This window comes from Silurus meridionalis, chromosome 11 (genome assembly GCF_014805685.1).
Source record: "Silurus meridionalis isolate SWU-2019-XX chromosome 11, ASM1480568v1, whole genome shotgun sequence".
NCBI lineage: Eukaryota > Metazoa > Chordata > Actinopteri > Siluriformes > Siluridae > Silurus > Silurus meridionalis.
Window position 1 is genome coordinate 10,685,851 of NC_060894.1, and position 13,133 is coordinate 10,698,983.

Here is a 13,133-nt window from a genome sequence, read left to right on the forward strand (position 1 = left end):
GACTATTCCAACACAATGCACTTGGCTGGCAGTGTTGAATCTGGCACGAGTTCCTCAGCCTGAACAGTTTGCTAGATCCAATCACCCAGGTCCAGCAAAGAAAACCACAGGAAACAATTTAATTTAAGTTCAATTTAATTGATGTGGACCTTTTAATAATGTCCATTGTCACATAAGATTTGTGGTATGGTTATACTCTCTGAGACCCCACAAAACAGAAACCTGGACAAACCAAACTTAAAAGGGACACACTGTTTTCTGGATTATGTGAAAATGATCACATCACATCTTTAATGGATGAATATTAGGTCTTTGGTATCAAATAGAAATAAAAAATAGAATGTACATTTTATACGAATTAATGATTTGCCAATACAAATGCTCAGCTAAAATCTAGGAACTTACAATATCTAATATCAGGACTTGTGTTTTCAACAGAGCCCTTCTTTCAGTTCAGTGGACAGTCATCATTCTCACTCCTTATCAGCACAGTGTGAGAGTTGTGTGTCTACAGCTGGCTTTTTCCAGGCTGATAATGACCTACCAGATTAGCCACCATTTTCATGCCTATTCTCATCAGCATCTGATGAAAGGTCTGGGTCATTCTTTGCCACTTCACATTCACAGATGGGTTTAAACTAGCTGTGACAGTACCACTAATAATGGTGGCATCCTGAGTAGGGTTGGATGGTGTGTCTTGAAGCTTATACGATAAATAACAAGCAGCCGGAGTTTTGCCTATGCTGTCCAAGTGCAGATGCACTGATGACTCCCTGGTGAGGATTTATGATATTGCTTTGTGTGTGGATTGCATTTGTGTGCTGATATTATTGGGCCAATCTATTCTATGTTGGTCTTGAAAGAAACTTCAATGAATTTAAGAAACTGATGGTGGTACATCAAGACTTGCAGGTATAGAGGCAGGTCCAGTCAGTGAACATTGTAATAGTCAATTTGACTAGAAGGTTTAGCATTTTCTCTATCTTGCATACAGTGTCTTTAGGTGGACCCATCCACAACTGGACTTATTAAGAGCAACTCCTCTGCCAATGTGGTCCTTGAGAATGTGGACAAGTGGACATTTTTTGCAAGTGCCAAGTCAACACCTTGTTTGTTGTGGGTTTTCCTGGCAGAGCTGGGCAACCATCTGGACAAACAGCTGAGACGAATCTATAAGTGAATACACAACTTTAAAAGGAAAGCGAGGACTATATATATATCTCAGCCATAAGCTTAACCATAGCTTTTAATAATATATTCACTGGAACCCATTCTGTGCCAGTTTACCACCTGTGTTGATGGTTACAAAGAATTTAGAAATATGAAATGGCTGTTGACTGAAAACCAAATGCAAAGCAGGTGAATGATTAAGATTAGTACTTTGATAGCATTGACATAAACTGTAACAAATACAGTCCCGTTTAGCTTATATTAAATTCCATAGCCATGTGCATTGATCTACCGATGCTGTAGAAATCTTGAAGTTAAAATATATTTTTAACCCAGAGAGTTACAGGTCTGGGGGCACCTTCTTTCTGATCCTCTGTGGTCATACTGTAAAAAGTAGGCTAGAGCTATAACTTGAATAGCAAAAGTAGCAGTGGCCTTTCTCAAAACCTACAGAGCAAACCCAAGCGTATATATGAGAACTCTAATTGCCATTGGTTTCACTCAGATACTGTAGTTACAGGCAATGCAAAAGTATCTTTATCATTTTGGTCTTGAAACAATTGTTAGTAATTCTGTCCATTTTATCAGTTGTAGCAAACTAGCACTGTCAGGAATAAATCAAATCCAATATGCTTTATTACTGGTTTAACAAAAAAAGCTTATTATGTTGGAGTTTCATTTGTTGCCCAGGACAAAGCTTTACTGTTAAACTAATAAAAATTAATATTCCAGCTCTATGCTATAAATCCCTGGGAGGGTGAATAAAGTGCACACTTACTCAGTGGGGAAAATAGCTTACACTTACATATGTTTGGCTTGATTAGCTTGTCTCGACAGGTAAGAGAACCTGCAAATACTGTATAATTTCATATAAAATTGTGGCACAGATTTTATTCAGGCTGTGTTTGAGTTAACATGTCTGATTATATTCAGTCTAGGTAATGCAATCTGCAACAACCATGAATTAGAACAAACACATAGGTGGTGTACTATATCGTGTTCTTGCTCTACTCATGCAGACCGCTCTGAATGATTTACATAATTTGAATATGTGTTGTAAAAAAAAAGTGCTTCATAAAGCCTGCTCGAACAGGCTGCCTTTCAGAGCTGCTTTCCGTATTAGTATAAAATGTACCCTGTATATTTTTCCACACTTCAGTATTGCTTTATAATGGACTTGGTCTTTAAACTAGACTACAAGTCCAAGAGTAAAAGCGAGACAAGTGTTTAAAGCAGAGTAAGGCGTGGCACTGATATAATTACGCAAACAGTAGCATGAGCAAGGAGTGTGTGGGATTACAGCCGATTAGAGCCTGAATGAGCCGTTCGATATACAGTGTTTGTGTTGCATTGCCCAGGCTCTATAACTCAAAGCCAGCTGAGCTGGTTTGGAGTGGGCGGTTACACACTATCATCATATCATGTCTGTGCGTAAGAGCACACAGCTTTGAGCTATACATGTAAAGGCCAGGATTTCTGTAGGCATCTCCCCAGTGTTGGAGTAACAGAGCGAAGAGTTTTGTTTTTTTAAGGTTGTCAGAGTTGTACAGGGTTAAGTAATACTGGTAAGTTGATGTTATGTTTTTAAGAAACACATTGTTGCTCTGAAGCAGGAGTGAAAAAATAGTTTTTTTATTTGTGATTTCAAGTGTGTAGTATATTGTTATTTCCTCACTGATGTGAACTGCATTCTATTGTAATTTTTATTTTGATATAATGTTTTCTTTAAAATGTCATTATAGAACGTTCAACGATGTTAAAGATTTTTTAGGCCTTTATTCATTTATTATGCCTCAGAAATAAATCTGACATGTTAGATAGAGCCTGATACTGATGCAGTAGAAACCTTATTAGTATATATTATTAAGGTGAAGAACGAGTCAGAATGCAGAATTAAGTTACATGACAGCGCCGCCTACAGATTGCAATTTGAATTGTTTGGAGAGTTTAAGAGGTCAAAAAGCATGAATGAGATTAAAAATAATATAATTAATCTGCATTAAATGTTGCATTGCAGTTCTTGTATCAGGTAGAATAATAAAAAAAATGTATAGGAATATGTTTTGTAATCCAAAATTGTGTGGTTTACTTATTACAGTGAAGGTTTTTTTTTTTTTTGTAATTTTAGGACTAAAGAAATGTTTTTTGCAGATGCATAACTAGTACTCATACTATACAATGTACAAATATTTGTGGAGAACTGACCTAAAGATTCATGTTTTTTTTTTTTATATTTTATTCCATATTTATTCCCCATTTGCTGTTATGATATCCTCTACTCTTCTGGGAAAATGTTCCACTAGATTTTGAATTGTGCTCTTTGAAATCTAAATAGCATTCCAAATAGCATTACATTACTTACTTTACTAACACCCTTGTGGCTGAAAGTGCACAAAATCTCCACAAGCACACTACAAAAACTAGTAGAACATCTTCCCAGAAGAGTGGAGGTGTAAGAGTAAAAGAGTGGAGGTCATCATAACAGCAAATGTGGAATTGGACATTTAAGAAGTACATTGAATCTTATACTCAGATGTACACAAACTTTTGTCCATAAAGTGTATATATTGAGTTTTTAACTGTGTATTATAATTTCTGCCGATTTAAAGTTTTTATTCCTGAAATTTCCCAATTACTGGTCAAACACACAAAGGTCAAGTTTATATTGTTTAGACTATTAGGTCAATTTGTTTTAGGTTTAAGGTTTGAATTTAACCAATTAGATGTATGCGATTGGTCAAACAGGATAACTTTTATTCTCTGTGTTTACATGGTTTAAGACATGAAATATCAGCAGTATATTGCAGTCGCATATTAATATACATTATTTATTTTCACATAAATAAAGTAAGATTGTGTCAGTGCAGGTTACATGTCAAATCCAAACAAATAATCAGTTTGAGCTGGTTGAACTGTTTCTGTGTTTTGAATAGAAGTGTCATGGTGCCTAGCTAGAGTTGGTTCATTTGCTGATTGCATTAATGTTAATTGTCTTTAATGTTTTTAATTGTTTTATTTAGTTTAATGCACATAAGCACAAGCTCCCTCCATTCATTTATTGTTTGACTTGTTACAATATGTTCTGGCTAAAATCCCCTCTCTGCTTCCCACCAAACACATTAAAACTGCAAACGGAATTTTATTAGGCTCTAAAGGCACAAGATCAGAACATTGAACAAGCTATACCGCGTATGAGAACCATGAGAGCCTACTGTGATGGTTTGATTACTTACTTACTTATTCGCATGCCTACTGATAAGTAAGTTAGTTAATTCGTTCATTCGTTCATTCGTTCATTCGTTCATTCATTCATTCATTCATTTGTGTGCATATTTGATTGCTTACTTCCATTATTGTTTGCTCGTTTGCTTGTTTTTTATATTGCTTTATAAATTCTTTTTTACTTGTTTACTATCATGCTTACTTGCATGATTATTTGTTTAATTACATGCTTGCTTGCTTACTTTCTTACTTAATTACTCCCATGATTATTTGTTTAATTACACACTTACTTGATTGCTTAATTACTTGATTACTTGCATACTTGGTTTGCTTGAGTGCAGTTGGGGTTATACACCTCGGCTAAAGATCTCACATTAATCTCACATTTTCAGAGTTGTTACCACACATTTCAACATGTCAGTTCAGGGACATACTTTGTTCAATTCAAATCATCACAGATTTTCTTTATCTTCAATTCACCATCAGAATTGCAGTGGGTCATAGGTCTCTATAAACACTTTAATAGATACTAAAAAAATGATGGTAAATTGAAAAAATTAGGAGTTAATAAGTGTGTACCTGTGGCTGTAAAAGTGGCAGCTTTTAAGTGCCAGTGAAGTTTTTGTCTGATATCATGGGAAAAATCTGCGTAATTAAGGCTCAGGACAAACAAATGGTGGAAATATGCCACAAATCCTGTCTCTTTCAGGAACTCAAGCTTTGGGAATTCCGATTCGTTGTTTGCCTGGGAGTGGAACATGCTCAGTCTGCTTTCGATTGCTCGCCTTGTAGCCGCATGGCTATGTGCTCCCTAACGGCACGGGCCATTCTCTTGACGAGGTAAAGCGGCGCTGGATGTCGTGGGGCTTGCAGGCGGATCTAGCGGAAGGCATGGAGACGGGTGTGTCCCTTTCTCCGGCCTCACCTGCCGGGTCGAGCGCTTGTTCCCTGGGGGAAGCACGCCCTTCGGCGGGTTCTTCCCCCGGCGCAAGCAGCCCGGCGCTCCATATTTATTTTTTTAGCTAGACGCTAGCTAGCTATCTCTCCCCGGGTGTAGCTTCATCCCTTAAGGCCCCAGTATTGTGAGCCACTTTGGTTCTAGTAGGCAAGGCTTACGCGGCAGCGGGTCATGCTGTGGGTTGCCTCCACACCATGAGTGTGTTGCAGGCATACCAGGCTGACCTGCTGAGGGAGATGGATGAGGGATTCAGCTCTGGGGCTGACAATGTTAAGCGACATTGCGCTGCCGACCTAGCCCTTAGGGCCACCAAGGAAACGGCTAAAGCTGTAGGTCGGTCCATGTCAGCCCTAATAGCTACAGAAAGGCATCTGTGGTTCACCCTGTCGGATATTGCTTGTTCGGCGATGCCATAAGGGCGGTCATTGACAAGTTTCAGGAGGCTAAAAAGCAATCAGCAGCGTTTCAGCAGTACCTTCTCCGTCGCTCCCATGGGGGCGCTCAGCAGCACCGCAAAGCCTAAAAACAGAGCGTTGCCACCCGGACCCCTCCAGAAGGGCCCAAGCTCTAGGCCCAAGCCCAAGGAGCCGGCTGACCTGAGTGTCGTCTTCTCCAACAAGCGGGCCGTGGCACGCTGGCTCTGAGTTTTAGAGAGCCTTAAACTTAGGAGGGCTGTGTACACCTCATTGCACAGTGTCTGTCCCTCCTCAGTGCCACCAGGAGGTCAGGCTGCTAACCCTGTCAAAGGATGTGCTTTAGCCACACAGCCACTTCCAGTGGGTGTCTCCCTCCATCTCCGTCCGGCCTCGTAGTGGATGGAGGAGACCTGCTGCCTCTCAGGAGGCCTCAATAGCTGCAGGGCATTGCTCCAGAGACCAGCCTCAAGAGACTTCCTGGCAGCCTGGAAAGGCCTGCCAGACGTGTCTCAGTGGGTCCTGCGCACAATAAAGAAGGGCTACTCGATTCAATTCAGCTCATCTCCTCCGCATTTCAAGGGGTGTGTCCCAAGCAGGCTCTAGTTCTGGAACAGGAAGTGCACACTCTCCTAAGGTAGGAGGCCATCAAGGTGGTTTCTCCCTTAGTCAGAGAATCTGGCTTTTACAGTTAGTATTTCGTGGTTTTGAAGAAGGATGGGGGTTGGTCCGATTCTAGATGTGCGCTGCTTGAACTGCTCACTCGTGAGGCTCAGGTTCAGGATGCTCACTTTCAGGCAGGTCGTGTATCAGATAAAGTCTGAGGACTGGTTTGTCACGGTAGATTTTAAGGACGCATACTTCCACATAGCCATCCTTCCTGCTCACAGGAGGTTCCTGAGATTTGCTTTCGGGGGCGAAGCTTACCAATATCAGGTCCTCCCGCACCTTCACAAAGTGCATGAATGCGGCCTTGGCTCCGCTAAGGCTTCGGGGTATCCGCATTCTGAACTATATCTACAATTAATTTAAGTGGGGAGCGGTCCTTAGTGGCCACTCCGCCCAAAGTCAGTGGAACGAGCTATACCTCACATGGCACATAAACTGCCTGGAGATGCTGGCTGTGTTTCTAGCATTGAAACACCTTCTCCCAGACCTGAAGGACCACCATGTCCTCGTCTGTACGGACAACACATCGGTGGTCTCATACATCAACCACCAGGGGGGACTCCAATCTCGCCCCATGTAGAGGCTGGCATGGCAGATCCTCCTGTGGTCCCAGGGAAAGCTGCTCTCACTGCGGGCTGTCTATATCCCAGGTCACCTGAATCGGAGAGCAGACACACTTTCAAGGCCCAGGGAAGGTAAAGCAGATATGGCGGAGATGGCTAAAGAGAGTTAGCCAGGAAGGAGCCCGTGTTATTCTGGTAGCACCTCGATGGCCAGGCAAACCATGGTTCACGGACCTGGTGGCCCTCCTCGAAAGACCTCCTTGGGAAATTCCTCCTAGGAGGGATCTCTTCTCCCAGGCAGGGGGAACCGTTCACCCCCACCCAGAGTTATGAAGGCTATGGCTGTGGCCCCTGAGGGGGCACAGTTTCTAGCAGCTGGTCTCTCCACTGAGGTAGTGGAGACCATCCTCCATTCCAGAGCTCTCTCTACAAGGATCGTATGCTGCTAAATAGCACCTGTTCGCTGTGTGGTGTGAGCACCACTAATTAGACCCAGTTAACTGCCCAGTGCTGGAGTTCCTGCAGGAACAGTTTGCCACAGGGTTGGCTTCTTAAAGTGAACACTGAAGTGTTAGCAGACACTGAAGTGTTACGTGTCCGCTATTATGGCTTATTGTACCACTGAACACTACCATACATCTGATCAGCAAAACATAGACTTTACCTTTTGAAACAGTGTGCTCAGGTCAGATGAAATAATTTAAACATTTGACTATAATAATCAGAGCCATTCATAAAGAAAAAAGGGAGAAGCTTTTAATTTGAAGAACACCATCCACACTGTGAAGCATAGAGGTGGCAGTATGATGTTGTACAGAGACATGGTGCACTTTAGATAATCGTTGGGATCATTAAAAAGGAGGATTATCTCAAAATACTGAAGTAACATCACAGACCATTAGCTGGAAAGTTAGAGCCTGGCCTCGCATACATAGGACTTCATAGACAAATTGTGGGCTAAACTGTATGAAAATGTATGTGCAAGGAGGGTCCTTGCCTAATTCTGTCAAGAGACATAAGCCCAAATCCAGTATTGTATTGTGAGGAACTTGTCTACCACAAGAATTTTAAGTGGATTTTAAGTGTATCTGAAGCAAATCTGTCATTTTGCTATCATTTTTACCTCTTAAATAAAGTAGATGCCTTAATTGACTTAACACAGGATATGTTTGAGAACACATAATATGTGGAGTTGTGAAAAAACACCTTTGAAAGTTTCCTTTCTTCGCTTTTTGATTATTTTTCAGTGTAATAGGATTTCTGTTTTAAATAAAAAATAAAAAAAAAAGATCTAAATAATTGTATTAAATGAATTGTATTATTTATGCATGGTCCAATTTGGATAATTTTCTGTTTACATAAAATGATTAACTAGAATAAAACTGCTTTCTTGACCAATTAGAATTGTACACTGTAGCACAGCTTGAACTTTGTCTAGGTCTGATAATGTCTTTCACCCCAATAAGTAAACCAGAATAGTAACTTGTTCAATAAAAGCAAATGGGTTTGCACTTTTATATCGAGTATTTCATGCATCTAAATGAATGCATTTTATAAAAGGAAACCTCTTGCTCTACAAAAATACAGTATGCAGTGCTACAATAAATTACACTTAGCCACCTTTTATTTGTTCTATGTTTTACTTGTTCTATGCCACTGTTAAAGCAAAAGCTCTGGGATCAAATGCATAACATAATTACTCTTGAGATCAGCCGTTCTCCAAATCGCTTTAGAACGTTGCGGCCATCTGCATCCATTGGCCAGATCCAGAGTTTTATCTTTAAATGGCCCTGATCAGCTGAAAGCTTTGGCTTTAGTCTTAAGAGCACACACAATCCATTCAAAGGTTGATAGCATTTGCGATAATTAAAAGTGCACTTCACACCAAGGATACAGAAACTGAGATTAATTCTGGGCATTAATTACAACAAGCCACTATAGTGCAAATAATACTTGATTTTTTAAATATTACTGTTTATTTATAGAAATATGTAATGCTTAAACAGATTTCATGCAATAAGTAGCTGTCATTTTGAAGGTGAATGATTTTTTTATCATTCTTAAAGACATTATTACAAAATACTTAAATGGGAAAAAAAAACTACAGAGCCACATCAATGACCTTAAACATCCTTGGTTTGACTACATGTAAATAGAAAGATAATGGTACAGATTGTGCAAATATCACATTGTACTTTCAAGATAATGATAAAGAATGTAAAAACAAAGGCCACAATCAACTGAAAAGAGTTGCAGGACAATCTAAAAGCTGCAGGAACAACAATTATATTGTGAACGATAAGCAATGAACTAAACAACAATCATCAAAATTTTGAACAAGGGTTGTCTTGGTTGTTGTGTTTTAAGCAGAAAAGTAATGAAAGTCTATTGGAATTTACAATATAATGTGCTTTAAGGTAGATGTGCTGACGATCATTTGACTCGACAGAACAACATCAATTCAATCATTTATTAAATTATTGTAACATTTATTACATTCTTTATAAAAAAAACGGCTTCACAAAATAATAGATAAGAGATAATTCTTATGTCAAGCTGATCAACATCATATAAATTTCAACCAGAAACAAAACAGTATTTTATTAATTAGCAGTCACAACTGAAGTATATTTGATCAGAAATAATTTCCATACTAACATTTATCCAGAGTACTTTGTAGTGTTACTTAGGTACAAGCAATAATACTTGATCTTAGACATGTTATATATCTTACATATATACATACAGTCAAGTCAAGTAGGCTTTTATTGCCATTCCAACTACATACAGTGCAGTACACAGTGAAACGAAACAATGTTCCCCCAGGACCAAGACAACATAAATTAACAAGAACATTAAGCTACACAAAACTTTTTAGGACACTAATCTTAGGACACTATATGAAGAGCACATGTGCAACACTTGTGCAAAAAAAGGACAATATAATACAAAGAAACAGTAAACAATGTAACTGATTGTGGTGCCATCAAAGTTGAACATAGAAATGCCAAAGCCAGTCATAGTAGTATTTTTCAACTGCTGTTGATTGGACCACTTTGGATAACTAAAATATTGTTATATTGTGTCTGACTCATGAACTGGATTCTTTAGCATTAAACATTTATTACAGATTTTACAAGGACAGGGTCATGAGCCTGAGTGATGATGTCAGGAAGCTATCTGATGTTTTATTCTGACATTGTGTCATGGAATGACATGCAGCTGCGTGCCTCCTTAGATTTATGCCCAATTTTTATTAATCTTTGTAAACCAGTCTGAAGAAATATTCTAGATTCGAATAATAAATTCAAATTCAATTCGAGTGAAGATTTTGAAGATTCTCATTTTTAATATTATTTTTGTATCGTTAGGTTTTTATCATACAAAATACTGTATTGACAATTTGGTCAATTAAAATTAAGGCTACACAGCACCTTTACAGCAATATATTGCAATCATAAAGTCTATGAATCTGCTTGTGAATTGCTTGCTGATGAATGAAATTTTATGAGATTCTCACCTCTTGTTGTGTAGCGTAATTTGCGTGTTTGGGCATCTGTGCTATAGAGATAAATGTAAATAAATGATTATGTAAATAAATGACAAAGTGAAGCACACTAAAATATTTCAAAAAGCAATACATAATGCCATGATCTAAAGAAATTTAAGAACAGATGGAAAGGGTTGCAATATCATTTCTAAGACTTTTGGAGTCCAGCAAACCATGGTGAGAGCCGTTATCTACAAATGGAGAAAACTTGGAACAGTGGTGACCTTTCCCATGAGTGGTTGATCTACCAAAACTACTCCAAGAGCGCAACAAAGACTTATCCATGAGCTCATAAAAGAATCCAGAACAACATCTAAAAACTGCAGGGCTCAGTTTGCTCAGTTACATGTTAATGATTTAATAATATGAAAGAGACTGGGCAAAAATGGCATCCATAGGAGAACTCTAAGGTAAAAACCACTGCTGACCAAAAAGAAAACAAGGCTCATCTTACATTTGCCAAAAAACATCTTGATCATCCCTAAGAATTTTGGGCAAATATGTTGTCTGATGAGACAAAAGTTTAACTTTTTGGAAGGTGTGTGTCTTGATTAATTTCGCGTAAAACTAACAGCATTTCATACCTAGACAACTTGCCATAACTGGTGGAAATACAAATTCTGCACGCTAACATCAAAACCTGAAGGAGACTGTCCGGCAATTAGTTCATGATCTCGAGCTCAAGAGCATTTGGGTCAGCAGAACAATGATCTGAAACACACCGGCAAGTCCACCACTAAATGGCTTAAAAAAACTAAATTAATTTCGAATCAGAATCTGATTGAGATTCTGTGACATGACCTTAAACAGGTTGTTCATGCTCGGAAACCCTTGAATGTGGCTGAATTAAAACAAATCTGCAAAAAAGAATGGGCCAAAATTCCTCCACAGTAATCTAAAAGACTTATAGCTAGTTATCGCAACCGCCTGATGCCGTTGTTGCCACTAAGGGTGGCACAACCAGTTTTTAGGTTCAGGAAACATTTACTTTTTCACATTGGCCAGGCAGGTTTGGGCAGCTTTTTTCAACTAATTAATGGAATCATAATTTAAAAACTGCATTTTATATTAACTCGGGTTATCGTTAAATAATATTAAAATGTGCTTGATTATCTGAATCATTTAATATGACAAAAATGCAAAAGAAATTATAGGAGGGGCAAATACTTTTTACTGCACTATATACTGTAGCTTTTACAGTGCACTCAGACAAGGGCTGCTCATGATTTTTCCTTGATTATTCACAGTTTTTTTGTTTGTTTGTTTTTTTCAGTGCTTTCAACTTTTTAGACAGTACAAATTGGAAGTGTCCTCATGATGAAGAGAAATGATTGTGGTATGGAGGACAGACAGAGTGTGAGTAAATTTCAGTACTTTTGTCTAAATAAATGAGCTTAATAAAACATATACTGTATGTTTATGGGATCAAGTCTCTGATATAAAAAAAAATCATCATGAACCTAGACGGCTTCTCTCCATTTTTGACAATGACATTTCTTCTATTAATTGTGAGTTCCAAGTTATTTTAAAACTGCGGGCTGATCACAATACTGCATGGAATTTTACGACCCTCATTCCAAAAAAGCTGACGGTCGAACAGATCAAAATTGTTTATTCCTTTTGGCAACCATGGACGCTGCATTCTCCGGACTAAAGAGAAGCAGAATCAACCGACTTGTTATCAGCACTAAGTCCAAAAGCCTGGATCTTTAATAGTATGGCCATGCTTTAGCACCTATGGTATGGGCAGCTTACACCTAGAAATGCTACATCAATGCTGATATGTATATACAGGTTTTAGAGCAACATATGCTCCAATCCAGACAACGTTATTTTCAGGGAAGGCCTTGCATTTTTCACGGCATCTATTAAACAGCATGGCTTTATAGTGGAAAAGTCGGGGGGGCTGAACTTACCTGCCTGAAGTCCAGAGCTTTTACTATTCAAAAATATTTGGTGCATCATGAAATAAACAAATAAAAGCCATGAATTAGCCAAAAATAAAAGGGTTTTTGGGCAGGTAGAATCTTGTATCAGACATGAACAGGACAACAGTTATTTCCCAAAGGTCCAGCTGCTGGTCTCCTCAGTTCCCAGACATATACAGACTATTGTTGAAAGAAGAAGGGATTTACAGTGGTAAATATTCATACTTCCTGTATATCTTAAATGACAGGTGTCTCGTCCAATGATCGTTAAGTGTTCCATTCACAAACTATACCTACCTTTTCCGGTTTGTCTGAATTGTGTTTTCGGATTTGTTATTTTGTTTTTCGATTTGTTAAATTGGTTTTGCATTTGTTATTTTGCTTTCGGATTTGTTGGTGTTTTCTAATTTGTTAATTCGTTTTCTGATTTGTTAATGTGTTTTGCACTTCTCAGCCACCATACCAATTCCTTAAACTTTCAGAAATTACCACATTTGAGACAAGTACATATTAACAAATACGTTAAACAAAGGTTTTGCACTATGTGCCATCATTTTCAAGTAGCGTAAATTTTTTTTTCAAGATCTAACCAATGACCCTGGAACAGTACAGGGCCAACACTGCCATCCGCACAACTGCACCAAATTGAAAGTTGTTCTG

The 13,133-nt window shown here is 38.6% G+C and overlaps 1 protein-coding gene across 2 annotated transcripts in view; it reads left to right on the forward strand.

Annotated features, from left to right (window-relative positions):
- Positions 1 to 11,820: 11,820 nt before the first annotated feature.
- LOC124393419 (cAMP-specific 3',5'-cyclic phosphodiesterase 4D-like) overlaps positions 11,821 to 13,133 on the forward strand; it is a 190,981-nt gene continuing 189,668 nt past the window's right edge. The window contains exon 1 of one of the 2 annotated variants that reach the window (XM_046861238.1): positions 11,821 to 11,901. In XM_046861238.1, coding sequence (XP_046717194.1) covers positions 11,860 to 11,901 — 42 coding nt within the window. In that variant the 5' untranslated portion in view covers positions 11,821 to 11,859. The remainder of the gene's footprint in view (positions 11,902 to 13,133) is intronic. The other variant, XM_046861236.1, reaches the window with a different exon arrangement.